Here is a 14,205-nt window from a genome sequence, read left to right on the forward strand (position 1 = left end):
TGGGGTCAGGGGGCCTCAGTTGCAGGACTGATTATCGTTAAGTCCAAGGTAAATTGACCAGTCGCCAGCTCCGGCCCTTCCACTCTTAACATGCATATGTTAAGAACAGCATCCCTTGCCTGTATCACAGATGTTGTGAGGCTATGAACAGAGGCGAGTTCTCTGGACAAGAGATGTTCTTGAATTCCCACTCTGGGTTTGTGCCCAATACACAGTGAGCCACTCCTGAGGGCTGGACTCTGCTCTGGGGACAGACACTGAAAGAGGAATCTGGCAGGAGGAAAGTCAGTTTGTATTATTGTCTCCGTATAAACCATAACCTGGATGCAGCTAATGACACATCTACACACATGTGGTTATCTATACGTTGCAATTAGTCCAGAAGCCATGGATCCCCAGGATAGAGGAGGAAGTAGACGTGTGTAGACCTAGCTCTGTATGTGGAGCCATCACCAAGGCCAGGTATTCATTAGCTTTGAGCCAGAGGAAGACTTCGTGACTGTCTCCACATGTCATAGATAGCCCAGGGTGAGTGTGCATGTGCATGCCTCCACGTACCTGCTGTCTCTCCCTCGGTGTGTATGATGTATATGAGACTGTTTCTACTGCAGTGGAGGTAAAATGTCTAATTCTGAATGGCTTCAGAGGCCAAAACTGGAAGCAATAGGTGGGAGTTTGGGGGAGGCAGGTTTAGATTCGATGTAAGGAAAGTCTTCCTTTCGATTGGCACAATCCCCAAGAGGAGTGGGCAGCCTTGCGAAGTCAGAGGATCACTAGAGAACGGATTTAGAGCTGGAAGGGTCTTGGAAGTTCACTTATGGAGTCCGACCCCCTCATTTTACACATGAAAAAACCCAGACCCTGAGGAGTAAAATGGTTTGCTCCAGGTTACATGTATAGTAAGTGGCAGAGCCAGGTCTTTGACAGCCAGTCCTCTGCTTTTGCCACCATCCCCTACACACCTCCCTAAATGGGTTTGTGGCATGTATTGTGGTGGGGGCTCTTCTCCAGCAACTAATTGGGCTGCTCCTTTTAATTCCTCATTAGTCTGTCTCTTTGTATTAGACTACTCTGTTTCCTCTCATGTGCCAAGTAGGGCTGGGGCCAGCACCCTCTGGGCCACATCCTCTCCTGTCCTCGTACACATATTCCTGGAATGCCTGTTTATTTTTGGATGAGCCAGAGCAAACCTTGATGGGTAGAGAAGGTCACAGAAGCCAAGTGACTTGGATTTCTGCACCCATGTCCTACATAGGAGCAATGGTGTAGGGTCTTAAAGAACAGCCCATGGCGTCTGCTTCTGACTTCCCCCAGAAGCTCAACCCTGGACAGGGATTAAGAGGAGAGAAACAAGTAGGACAGCGGGGGTTCGCATGGGGGTGTGTGTGCGTATGTGAAGTCATCTGTTCTCTTATCAAAATACTTGGTCATTTCAGATAACAGGGAATTTCATCAGCACAGCCGTTTGCTGAACTTCTTGGGATAGTGGAAATTCTTTGAGACATGCCCTGTAGGTGACAGGATTTCATTTCTTTAAAAAAAATGAAAAGCACCTGTATTGTTTTTTCTTTTTCTTTTAATTAGCCCAGTAAAAGGGAAATTATATTTATCAAAGTAGAAAATATCGGGCCACTGACCTGGGCCGGTCATCTGACTTTTCTGAAGGGCCTTGTGGGGTCAGAGGTGGAATAGAGAAGGCCTCGCAGTCATTTTTCATGTCTATCGTTATTGCCGTGGTTGCTGTTAACATGTGTATGGCAACGTAAGGCTTGTAAAACATTTACACGTATGGACTCGTGTGGGACTCACAGCCATCATGGAAAGTAAGCGCTGCTGTTATCCCCGCTTCATAGACTGAGAGAGGTCACACAGCTAATACCCGGCTGAGGCTGCATCTGGACGGGCAGCGCGGGGCCGTGGGCTTGTCTGGATTTTACAGATGCCGTTGTACGGGCAGCGCTAGTATTTTCTGGAGCGGAGGTGTCAGACACACAGCTCACATGGCCTGCAACACTCCTGAGTGTGGCATGAATAAGATTAAAATATAATTGGGAAATATTTAACAAAGTAAATAAAAATACACTACAATACAATAAAAATATAATAGGAGGCAAATAATGTTAATATGCGATTTTCTGTCCCACTGCTCGCCATAATTTCTTTCCTCCCTCCCTCCCTCCCTTCCTTCCATCTGTCCTTCCTTCCCTTTTAACTAAAGAGAGAGCCTGGCAGAGTTCGTAGATCACTGGAGAGACCAAGAAGTTCTCCTCCCCACTTCATTACTCAGTAGCCGTGTGAATTGGGGGGAGTTATTTGCCCTTTCTAGACCTCCATTATCCTGACCTGAAAATGGGAGCAACGCTAGCTGTGCTCCCTGATGAAATGCTCCTGAGGGAAAATGGACGTCCAGATTGATCTCCTTTACCTTAGAGGTTCGTGTCATGGAAGACAAGCTTGCTCACAGACTCCTCCTGTGGAGGCCCCAAGGGGCTACAGCCTGGGCAGGATGGACAAACAGTTGGCTGAGATAAATATTCCTCTTTAAGCTCTCGTGACTTTCTCCCCCCAGATAAAGTATGGCGACACAACTACCTCGGAAGGAGTCCTGTTTGCCACTTACTCCGCCCTGATCGGAGAGAGCCAGGCAGGGGGACAGCACCGGACCAGGATCAGGCAGATTCTCGACTGGTGCGGAGAAAACTTTGATGGAGTCGTATCCTTGGCACGAGCCCCCAGGAGCAGGGTGTGAGTCAGAGCCAGAGCGGGGCAGGGTCTGAACTCTCCCGGTGCTATGAGTGTAGGCCTCACCACAACAGGATGGGGCGGGTGGCCTGGTCTGGAACTCTTTGGGGGCCCTGAATTTCTCTGGTTGAAGAATATGGAAGATGAGAGGAAATGGGGCCGGCTGCCTGTCCCATGAACATTGTCAGCCCTGTCAGTCATCCCTTTGTTCACATGGCCGCTCTTAGCACACAGCTGGGTGTTTTCATGGGTAGGATGTTTGTAAGAGATAGAAGCAAGGCCTCACGGCCAGGTCTGACTAACTGGACTTTTTAGCCAATTGAAGAATAGTTAATATTGATCAGGTCTTTGAGGGGGGATAGACACATCAGTGCTAGTTAGAATAAGAGGAATTAAAGTACCTTGAGAGCCAAGGAAAAAGATCGCTTGGTGGGGGTAGGGAGGAGAGGGACAGGTCCCACTTGTGGGAAGGATGTCCTAGGGCAGAAATGTTCCCTCTGTATGTCAGCTGTCAAATCCTCTTTAGGTCCTGAGTCTTATCTAGTCAGTATTACTACCTTCAAGGACCCCTCCACCCCTTAGTAGATAGTCCTCAGGAGTATCTGAAGCAAAAACCTCCCAGACTGTTCTTTGTATAGGGGCCTGCTTCCATGGTTGAGCTTGTCCTCATGTATTTAGACGCTTCCTGGATCACTGACACAGAGACTTTTCAGACTTAAGAGCATTTGCTAAGGATGTCCTCCATTGGCCCAGCTTTTGATAGGCCGGGGTCAGTTTTGTTTCCTCCAGAGGTTATCTGAGGAGCATTTCAGTGCAGGAGAGCAGGCACCTCACTGAACCTTGATTTGACTGACAGCCGAGAGTGGTACGTAGACTGGTTGTTGTTCTGAATGTCAGTGATTGATCGCTGCTCAGAATATAAGATGGAGAGGATTTAGGTGATCAGATTCAGCTGGTATTGACTCCAGGCCATACTCTGGAAGCTGCTATTTTGACAGATTTCCTCTCCCATTCTGACAAGGTCAGTAATGCTTGTCCTACTGGACTTTTGCTCGAGTTTCAAAAGGCTTTGAGCCAAGGAAGGAATCCACACTCACCCCTTGGTTGGTCAAGGCTATTTCTTGGCAACAAGATTTGATAGGGACATGTGCATTTCAACTGACCCCTAGATTCCTGGACACACTGGGGTGTGTCACTTCCTCTCACTGGAGCTAGTCTTCCGGGAAAGGGCAGAAGGCTTAATTGGGTAGTTGGTAGATGGTGTTTATTGCTCTAGGTTACAGTTCTCAGGGGGCAGCGCAGCCTGAAGCAGTATTATATAGCTCAGTCTAGAAGCCTTCAGTTGATTCTTCTCTGGCCTTGATCCAGCTCTAGTCTTCTGTCCAAGGGGAGGTGACCTAGTAGGCTAGTTGAGTGTGTAGGTTTTAATATAGTTTCTAGTCTCATGAGTCAGCAAAAGTTATAGTTCCGAAGCTGTTAGCCTTTCCTGTTACAATTCCAGAGGAAAGCATAGCATACTTCAGTTAAGGAGCAAGCATGGGAGAGTTCACCAATGGGCTCCATGAGATTGGGACCAACTTTTTGTATTCATGTTGCATACAGATCAGTCAGGGCACAAAGCATATATGGGGTGGTCTGGGTATTGCAAAGAATTTGTGCTTTTGGAGGCAGAAAGGGGGTTATCTTATCTGGACCAGATGAGGAATGCAGGCACAGGAAAGGAGCATTCCAGGAAATGGAAGGGCGGGTGCCCATAATCTGGGAGGGGAGAGGAGAAAAGGAGAGATGCTGAGTCATGAAATAGTCGGTTAGAAGTACATTCCAAAGGCGCACAATGGCCAGGTCTCCTGGGCTTCTCTTTTGCTGAGGAAAAGTTACATTTTATTCACTCAGTAAACAGTATGGTCTAGCAGAAGGAGAATTGGAGTTGGAGTCTGAGGACCTGGGTTTTGCATCCTTACTCCCATCTCCTATTTACATGACTTTGGAGGTTATATTCCTGGCTCGCTTTTCTTTTTTTTCCCACTGAAAAGTATTTTATTTTTTACCAATGATATGTAAAGACAGTTTTCAGCATTCATTTTTATAAGATTTTGAATTCCAAATTTTTCTCCCTCCACCCTCCCCATGATAGCAAGCAGTCCAATATGTGTTACACATGTGTAATCATATTAAACATATTTCCACATTAGTCATGTTTTGAAAGAAGAATCAGAACAAAAGGGGAAAACCATAAGAAAGAAAAAGCAAAAAAAGTGAAACTAGTCTGCATTCAGACTCCATAGTTCTTCCTCTGGATGTGGATAGAATTTTCCATCATGAGTCTTTTGGAATTGTCTTGGATAATTGTATTGCTGAGAAGAGCTAAGTCTATCATAGTCGATCGTTAAACAGTGTCACCGTTACTGTGTACAGTGTTCTCCTGGTCCTCTTCACTTCACTCGGCATCAGTTCATGTAAGTCTTTCCAGATTTTTTTGAAATTTGCCTGCTCATCATTTCTTATAGGACAATAGTATTCTATTACATTCATATGCCACAGCTTGTTCAGCCATTCCCCAACTGATGGGCATCCCCTCAATTTCCAATTCTTTGCCACCACAAAAAGAGCTGCTATAAATATTTTTTGCACATATAGGTCCTTTTCCCTTTTTTATGATGTCTTTAGGATACAGACCTAGTAGCAATATTGCTGGATCAAAGGGTATGCAGTTTTATAGCCCTTTGGGCATAGTTCCAAATTGTTCTCCAGAATGGTTGGATTAGTTCACAACTCTGCCAACAATCTGGCTCACTTTTCATAGGAGAACTCCCCTCCTCTACGGAAATGCTTTGGGAGAAGGCCTTTTGCCTTGAGAAGGCCACAAAGCACCCTCTCAGCAAAGGCCAAATGAAGTTGGGAAAAACAATCTCTAGGGAGGCTCTCCCATCACTTACCTGTGAGTCTGCTCCTTGGATGATCACCTGCATGTGACTGCTTGGAATAGCAGCTCCATGGGGGAGGCACATGCTATAAATAGCCTTTATGGGGTGATTCATTAGTCTAATAGCGCTAAGCGCAGCCAGAGCCCAGAGCTCCCCCTCGTATCTCAGCTTCCCATCTGCAGTAGAAAGTACCATCCTGGCTTTCTGGAATTGAGCCAGGACTTCTCTCACCTACCCCTTGCCCCACCTTGGTGCCAGTTTCCCATTTACTCTCAGGGTATGTTTGTGTACAATCTAATGGTCAATGGTCAAATCCTCTTGAAGCCAAAAGACTTTCTAGTTTGAGGTTATTCTCCCGACCCACCAGGTCTGTAACCTCACAGTCATCTTGGACTCCTCCCTCTTCCTTATCCACCCATGTGGAAATCAAGGCCTGTTCATTCGTTTTCTCACGTATGACTCCTTGTTCTCATTCTCATCAATGCCACCTTCCTACTTCTGTCCTTTCCCCACTCTGGTCCACCCCACACTGTGCCAGACTGAGTTTCCTACTGCCCAGCTCTGATCAGATCCCTCCACTTTGAGCTCCCGCACCTTCAGTGAATCCCCATTGTCTCTAGATGAAGTGTTTCTCCTGGCATTCCATGCCCTTTACCATCTGGTTCAACCCTCCATTTCCACCTAATTTGATTCAATACAGCATTTGCTCAGCGTGAGCAGGAATGGGATATTTAGATACAGCCCTCTCCCCACTCATCAGAGGCTAGTTGAGGAATATGGCACAGACACGGATAAATATAATAGCCATGTGTTATGTAAGTGCATAAAATTTGTATAAGAAAAATGCTGTGCGAGGCCCCATGACAAAGGGAGTACAGATTGAGGGGCTTGCAAAGGAGGTGTCCTGCAGGAGGTGGCATTTGAGTTGGGGTTTAAAGTATAAGTAGGATTTAACAGCTAGGCCAGGCACAAGGAGCAGGTTAAGCAAAGGTATGAAGGTAGGAAAACCAGAGACCATTTCTGGGGAGCAGTTACAGACAGCTGTATGGCTACAGCTGGAGAGGCCTGTCAGAGGGAGCCACCACTAGGCTTTGAGCAGGAGTGATGTGACCATTCTTGGACAGAAGGGGAAGGGAAGTCCCATAGGAAGATGTGAAGGTTTAGAAACCATAAGAATGATAAGGGTGAGCTGAGGCTGCTGAAGAAACCCACGGAGTAGGAAGTGCTGTTTTGGTTTGGGTTGGTTTTGATTTTCTACCAATATTCAGGAGAAGGGAGAATTAAAGAAGGTTCACTTCTCAGGGTAGATAGGAATATGAGAATGGACAAGAAAGAAAACCTACCCAGCTCTGTGAACTTGGCTTGTTTTCTCTACGGAGCAGAGTCATCCTAGGACTGGAAAGGACAGACCAAAAATGATGCCTGGAAAGCTAAAGCAAGGAGCTTCTCTCCCCCTCCTTCCAGGGCGATGGCTCCTTCCTCTGCTCTCCCTTCTTTTCATGCCCTTGCTCCTACTTCCTAGACTTCAGCTCCTGGAGGGCAGAAAGGGTGGAGCCATCAGCTTTGCTTCTCTTCCAGCCCCAAACACAGGCCTGTGCCTACTCAGTGCTTAATCAACATTTGGATAAATGAATGGCTTTCAGCCTTTGCCCACAGCCTCCTTGACTCACCTCCTACAGATAATTTTCGACGAATGCCACAAAGCCAAAAATGCCAGCTCTACCAAAATGGGCAAAGCAGTGTTGGACCTTCAGAACAAGATGCCCCTTGCCAGGGTTGTCTATGCGAGTGCCACAGGTAAGGCCAACCAGACCAGGGCCTGGAGATGGGCATCTGACATGCCCTGCCTTGCCAGGGTAGGCCTCAGCTATTCTCTTAGTATATGGGGAAAAGGAATAGAAGCATTGGTGGTGCTGAATGCCACACTGGTATTTCTAGCATCCAATCAATTCAGTTCAAAGAGCACACTGGAATGGGGATTGTAAACCCTGGGGGTGAGTCTTGGCTCTTCTGCTTCCTTTCTGTGTGACCCTGGGCCCTTCCTGGTCCTCAGTCTCCTCATCTGAAATAACTTATCCATAAGGTCGCTTCCCGCTCTCATCGCCTACCTTGATTTTCATGAACATGGCTAGTCTCTCCACCAACACAGAGAGGCGTCATCTGTCAGCCAGTGTCACGCTGATAGGGATCTCTGCACCTGTGAAAATGGTGGTGAAGTCCTACATAGAATCCTTTGGCAGGTCCATAGCATAAGTCTCATCATGAGGTAACCTTGCTGGAAGCTTGCGCCATTTTGGAAAAACTGAGATGTGATGGCATTGATGGTGCCATTGACCTTTCATGCTCTTGATAACTTCTAAAGCTTTTTACATACATTATCTCATTGGATCCTCGTAGGAGCCCCAAGAAGGGAGGTGGAGCATTGGGGAGCCTCCTTTTCCAGCTACAGAAGCTGTGGCTTGTTTCTGATGGAGCTAATTTCTTTTTCAGCAGACCGTTTCCTTGGACTCCATTTGCACCCCAAATCTCAGCACGAAAAGGGCCTTACAGCACTGATGATCTAATGTGGGGTTTAATGAACAGATTTGAGGGGGCTCATGAACTCGTATGGGAAAACCAAAATTCATCTTTATTTTCTCTGACCTCAGACTGAAATTTAGCATTTCCTTTTGTTATTCACCGAACTGTGAAGGGAGTCCATGAAACAAAAAAAGGCTAAGGATCCCTGATCTAGTCCAGCCTCATCGTACAGATGGGAGACTGAGGCAGAGGGAGCAGGAAGCAGTTTGCCGAAGGCCACACAGGGAGCTTGAGGTTAGATTCGCTGACCCAGGTGTCTTCCTCCTGGGCTACGTGTGGTGGTGACTGTAAGAGCAGAAGCAGGGAGATTGTTGAATTCCACTCTCACGTGTTTGCAAATTTTTTTGCATTTTTTTTTCTCCCATGAGTTTCACTTCTACAGTCAGTAAATTCTCAGGTGAATAAAATGTCATGTCAGCAGAGCAGTGAGAATTGTAGAATTTCATTTGCAGTTGATTGCAAGAGAGAGTGTGGACACCAGGTGTCCCCTGGTGCTGACAATGTGCAAGTGAGCCAAGGAGACTGGTCCTGCGTTCCCTTTGGTGATGGCCTTAAGTAGTAAATATAATGGTCATTAGAGCTGAAAGGGAGCCCAGATAATCAAACTCAACCTGTCCTTGATACAGTTGAGGAAATTGAGTCCCAGAAAGATGAGATGACTTGCCCAGGTGATTCAGTAGCAGTCAGGACTTCAGATCAGAGTGTCTGAAGCCATCCATGAACCTCTCATTGGTCACAAAAAGTTATCCAGCTTCTGCTGGACTCTGTTTGGGGATGCCTTCCATTTCAGAGAAGTTCACTGGACAGCTCCAGCCTTTGGAACATTGTCCCTTATGGGTGAATCAGAAACTTCCTCTTCCCAAGCCCCTCTCTATCTAGCAGTCTGTCTCTTTGCCATCTATTTTGCCCGTGTAAGATTCCAACCTCATAATCTGTACTGCCTGAAGGGGAGATTTTCCCCCCAGAAACGTCCACACAAGAAAAAAAGGCCATAGCCTTTTGGATTTTGGTCTTCTTAAGTAACAATTGTGCTGGAAACTTCTCACTCTCTTATTCGCACTTGGTGTTTGAAAAGTACTTCATGGTCGTTTTTGTGAGGTCATCAGGATCACCAGAGATTTTGCCTGAGTCCCCCGCCCATCTACACTTGTTAGTCCTCTCCCCAGCTCTCTTGCTGAGATGGAAAGGAAGGCTATTCACTGACAGAAGCTTTCTGACTCCATAGGTGCCTCTGAGCCAAAAAATATGATTTACATGAGCCGCCTGGGGATCTGGGGAAAAGGAACCCCCTTCAGATCCTTTGAGGAGTTCCTCCATGCCATTGAAAAGCGGTAAGAAGCATGCAGCCTCCATCTCATTTTCCCTACCACCAGGGGCATTGGATTAATTTTTAGTGGAGACAGTGGGGGTTCTCTATTGTACTGCTAATGGGGGATCAGGAAAACTGCAGGCCTTGACTTAGCCATTTATGTTGCCTGGTTAACATTCTCAGTCACAGTGTGGGAAGTCTGAGCTGAAAGGGCCTGAGGCTGCACCACCAGAGGCTGGGCAGAAGGAGTCTTAGGACTTAGAACACTGGACCTGCATGCTCTCTTAGAGCACAGGAACATGGCATCATGATTGGAGAGTTCCTGGAAAGGAGAAGCTAGTGTCCTGTGGTATCCATTGGCAGCAGGGATGTAGGGGTGCCCAGCCACTGACCAGCAGCAACAAGCTTTCCTAGGGATGTTCTCTAGAGACAAGCCCCAGGCTTTAGAAGCAATTACAATTCTCTTCCCCCTCTGCCTTGCCAGGGGTGTCGGTGCCATGGAGATCGTGGCGATGGACATGAAAGTGAGTGGCATGTACATTGCCCGGCAGCTTAGCTTCTCTGGAGTCACCTTCCGGATAGAAGAGATCCCTCTTGACCCATCGTACGAGTGTGTCTACAACAGAGCAGCCCAGCTGGTGAGACTTGGCAGGGCCCACCTCCCTGAACAAGACAGACCTGACCCCGTATGGCTTCTGCTGGCACAGAAACAGCCCAGAACTGGCCGTGTACCTTGTCAGACAGGCAAACAGTGGGTGCTGCCTGAGTCTGTGCAGGCCCACTGAGGGCTCACACTTTTTGTTGTCACTGAGTTCTTGCCCAGGGCATGCAAACTTGTTTTAGGATTAGCTGAAGCAAATTCTAATTAGAGAGTCATTTTAAAATATTCACCCCATAGCTAAATAGGAACAACCCAGGTTTTTTGGACTGTGACTACTCTGTCATGACAAGCACACAGGGTTCCAAAGAGTAGAGCATGGGGCTGTCCAGCTACAAAGAGAACATTTGTCTTGTCAAGCTCCCCAGTGGAATGTTGTTAGGATCATTCATTCACTCCACCAGTGTCGATTGCAGTCTCTCCAGACCTTACTGAGTGAGGCAGGCTGTAGGAGCCCCTGTAGCTGAAAACTTCATGATCTGCAGCCTTCCTGGAAATGCTGGTCCTCAGAACACAGGCATACCCTTTGTCAGCACCCCCAAGGTACTGGAATCCTTCCCAGCCTGCCAGGACATTCTGGAAGCTGCTACACTCATTTGGCCTTGCTCAGGGTCCCCTCCGCCATGATGAGGTGTCAGAGGCTGAGATAACAGTCACTTGAGTTCCCTTAGGCCTTCACAGATTTATAAGGTGCTAACAACTTCAGGAGGAGGGAGGTACCTGCTTTTTACAGATTGAGAACCTGGGACTTGCCCAGGGTCACCCAACAAAGGCAGAGTCCTGAAGCTGAAATTCAAAGGTAGAGGAGGATTTCAGTAGTTCTTCCTAGACTGCAGTTTCCCCGCTAGACTTTTGGCGCATCTAGTGCTTCCTAAATGTCTGTTGAATTGAGTTCATCAGATGAGGGAGGGGGTGGAACTGGAAAATCAATTCCAGGTATGGTGGGGGGAGAGGACGAGGCAGCATGTCCAGAAGCACAGAGGGGGTCAGCAAACAATTAGTGGTCTAACTGTGCTGGAGGTAAATTAAGTGACCACGTAAGACAGGCTGCAATAACAAGTCAGTGCCAAATCATGGCATACCCTGAATGGCAGAGTGGGACTGGGGCTTTGTTTGGTAGCAGTGAGGAGCCACTCAAAGGAATTCCTGCTTAAACAGCAGGAAAGCCAGTCTGAGGTGGCCAAGAACAAGAGGCCATGTCCCATGCTCACCTCTCCTCTGTGTCATTTCAGTGGGCAGAGGCTTTAGTGGTGTTCCAACGCGCAGCAGAGTGGATTGGCCTGGAGTCCCGCAAATCCCTCTGGGGTCAGTTCTGGTCCGCCCATCAGCGCTTCTTCAAATATCTCTGCATCGCCGCCAAAGTCCGTCGCTTGGTCGAGCTTGCCACAGAGGAGCTAACAAAGGGCAAGGTATGGTCACAGATCCATAAGATTAGAGTTCAAAGGGACCATAGACATCTCCCAGGCTAACCTGCCTTGCTTTTTTTATTGATAGGGAAGCAAGCCCAAACAGGTAGAAGACCCTTCCCCACAATTCCATAAGTAATAAATAGCAAAGTTCAGGAGTTCAAACCCAGGTTTTCTGTCTATAAATACTGTGTTATTTCTGTCCCCTCGCACGCTGGTATGGACAGGCCTTTTAAGAAATAGCCTTGCAGAGGGGCAGGTGGCACCCACCTGAGGCCCAGGCCAAACCTCTGTGAGGTCTGCATCCTCCAGAACAGACATGAACTCTGTCTCCACTGGCCAGCCAGCTTGCTCTGTCCTGCCACCTGTCCCTCTCTGGGGCATCTAGGGCTCTCAGCCTGAGCAAGGAATGAAAAATCCTACTTCCCTTTAGAGTCTGGAAGACTCTAAGGTGGCTTAAAAGCAGTTTTACTAAGTAACTAAGGAGGAAAGTACATATATGCAGGAGCCATTAGATCTTTAGTATGTTTCCTCATGAGCCTTCTATGCCTGGGAAAAAATTCCATTCTCTGATGACCAAACTTCTTAGCTCTATCAAGCATTTCCACGTTGGTGCAGGACCTCCCCCGCTCTCCCCAGTCCGTGCTCTGCCAGGGTGTCCCACAAGCCTCAAGAGCACCTCAGCCATGGTGAATAATAGAGCAGAGCATGAGTGAAGGAAGGAGCGAGTACCCCAGGAATCTGAGCGCATGTGCTTAGACGCCCTATGCTAAAGAGGCTGTGGAGCTGTCGGGTCCTTCGGCATCATCTCTCCCTATCCATGGGAGGTGGCAGGAGGGCCTCAGTTTCTCCCTGTCAGGAGACCTGGAGGACAGGGACACCTTCTGTGCCTGTAGTAGAAGGAGCAGGTTCGGAGTCAGGAGGAGAGCTCCCCCGCCCTGTTGCCTGTGAATGCTGCAGTCCCTTAGCCTGCTTCAGCCTCAGCTTCCTCGTCTGTACAACGGGCTCATTCTGAGGACCATACAACGTTAGTTGTTGTCATCATCATATCATCATTCTTACTGTCGGGGGATGGAAAGGTCCTTGCGGTAGCTCTTGGCAGGCTATGGTGGCTCAGGCCAGCGTGCGAACACTGAAGCAGAGCCTGGGGTGCCTCTGACATTCCACACCGTCTAGCTCACACACTCCCTTCCTCCCCCGAACAGTGCGTAGTCATCGGGCTGCAGTCCACAGGAGAAGCTCGTACCCGGGAGGTCCTGGATGAGAACGACGGACACTTGAACTGCTTTGTCTCCGCCGCAGAGTGAGTACGAGCTCTTGGGCACTGAAGGGGGAGAAGGAGGAGGAGACAGGAGCTCAGGAGAGAATGCCACCAGATCAGGGAGAAGTGCCCTAAGCGAGGGAGGCCCCAGGGGAGCTGCTGTTCTCTGAGTCTCATCCCTCTTATAGACACAGGATGTGCGTCATGTACAGAGTGGAAGCAAATCACTGAGCCAAATCCATGTTACATAGGAGCCATGTTCATGTGAATGTTGTTAACTAAGCTGACCTCAAGGTGGGGGAGTTGGAGGGAGCTCCCCCACACACATGGGTGTGGCCTTCTAGGTTACTCCCCCACATCCCCCCAACATCACAGCAGACATGGATTCTTGCTCTTTGGCTGGAGAGCAGGCTGTCGTCTCGGGGCAGCCTGGATGGGACTGATCCGATAGAAAGATTCCATGGCCACCAGAAAGATGTGTAAATGGTGTGTCTCAGTCTATCCCCCTCCCCCAGCCTCGGTCTGGGGGCTCTGTGTGACTTCACCAGTGTACCCATTGCTACCAGAATCCCTTTTCCCACAGCCCAGAGGCTCCCTTACCCTAGTGGCGCAAAGGGCTAAGTGGGAACATTCAGGGTTGGAAGAGTGGTGACCACCAGGACTAAATAAGAATTTCCATCTGCTGCTACCAGTTCAAGTAGTTAAGTAATCCATCAGTCAGTAAACATTTATCCAGTACCTTCTACATGCCAGGCACTGTGCTAAGTGCTGGAGATAGGAAGAGAGGCAACAGACAGTCCCTGCCTTTAGGGAGCTTATGGTCTAACAGTACAACAATAGATCACAATTTAGAGGGACTTTAGTGCTTGAATCCAGCCCCTCATCTTACAGAGAGGAAACCAAGGGCCAGAGAGGAAAGAGGGAGTCAGCCAGGTGTTTGATTCCATATACAAGGCATTGTCACTGCGCCGTGCTGCCCCTCACAGAGTGGAGAAATCTAGTCCCTTGGGCCTGCTCTGCTCCTGACTCACTGTGGGACCCAGAGCAAGTCACCTCTCCTCTAGATCTTGGTTTTCCTGCCTGCAAAATGAAGGGGTTGAGCTGAATGAATATAGCATGCTACAAAATGTCAAGAGTTGGAATGGACCTTAGAAATCATTGCATTTCTTAGCCCTTCATTTTGAATAGGAAGGGGAGACTGGTGCCCTCATTATGATACTCTCAGTGCCTGCTGCCTTCCTGCTTGGTAGCTGCACCCTGCTAGAAACACCTGTCTTACCTGGTTTCCTTGTTAGGGCACCAGGGCCCACAGAAGAGGAGCGATG

The 14,205-nt window shown here is 48.3% G+C and overlaps 1 protein-coding gene across 2 annotated transcripts in view; it reads left to right on the top strand.

The window, feature by feature from the left end:
- Positions 1-14,205, top strand: part of SBNO2 (strawberry notch homolog 2) — a 227,421-nt gene that overhangs the window by 184,241 nt on the left and 28,975 nt on the right. For both annotated transcript variants that reach the window (XM_036735139.1, XM_036735146.1), the window contains 6 exons: positions 2,570-2,713; positions 7,346-7,463; positions 9,472-9,577; positions 10,040-10,193; positions 11,446-11,622; positions 12,825-12,922. In XM_036735139.1, the coding sequence (XP_036591034.1) occupies positions 2,570-2,713; positions 7,346-7,463; positions 9,472-9,577; positions 10,040-10,193; positions 11,446-11,622; positions 12,825-12,922 (797 nt within the window). The remainder of the gene's footprint in view (positions 1-2,569; positions 2,714-7,345; positions 7,464-9,471; positions 9,578-10,039; positions 10,194-11,445; positions 11,623-12,824; positions 12,923-14,205) is intronic.

This window comes from Trichosurus vulpecula, chromosome 1, assembly GCF_011100635.1.
Source record: "Trichosurus vulpecula isolate mTriVul1 chromosome 1, mTriVul1.pri, whole genome shotgun sequence".
In the NCBI taxonomy this organism is placed as follows: Eukaryota; Metazoa; Chordata; class Mammalia; order Diprotodontia; family Phalangeridae; genus Trichosurus; species Trichosurus vulpecula.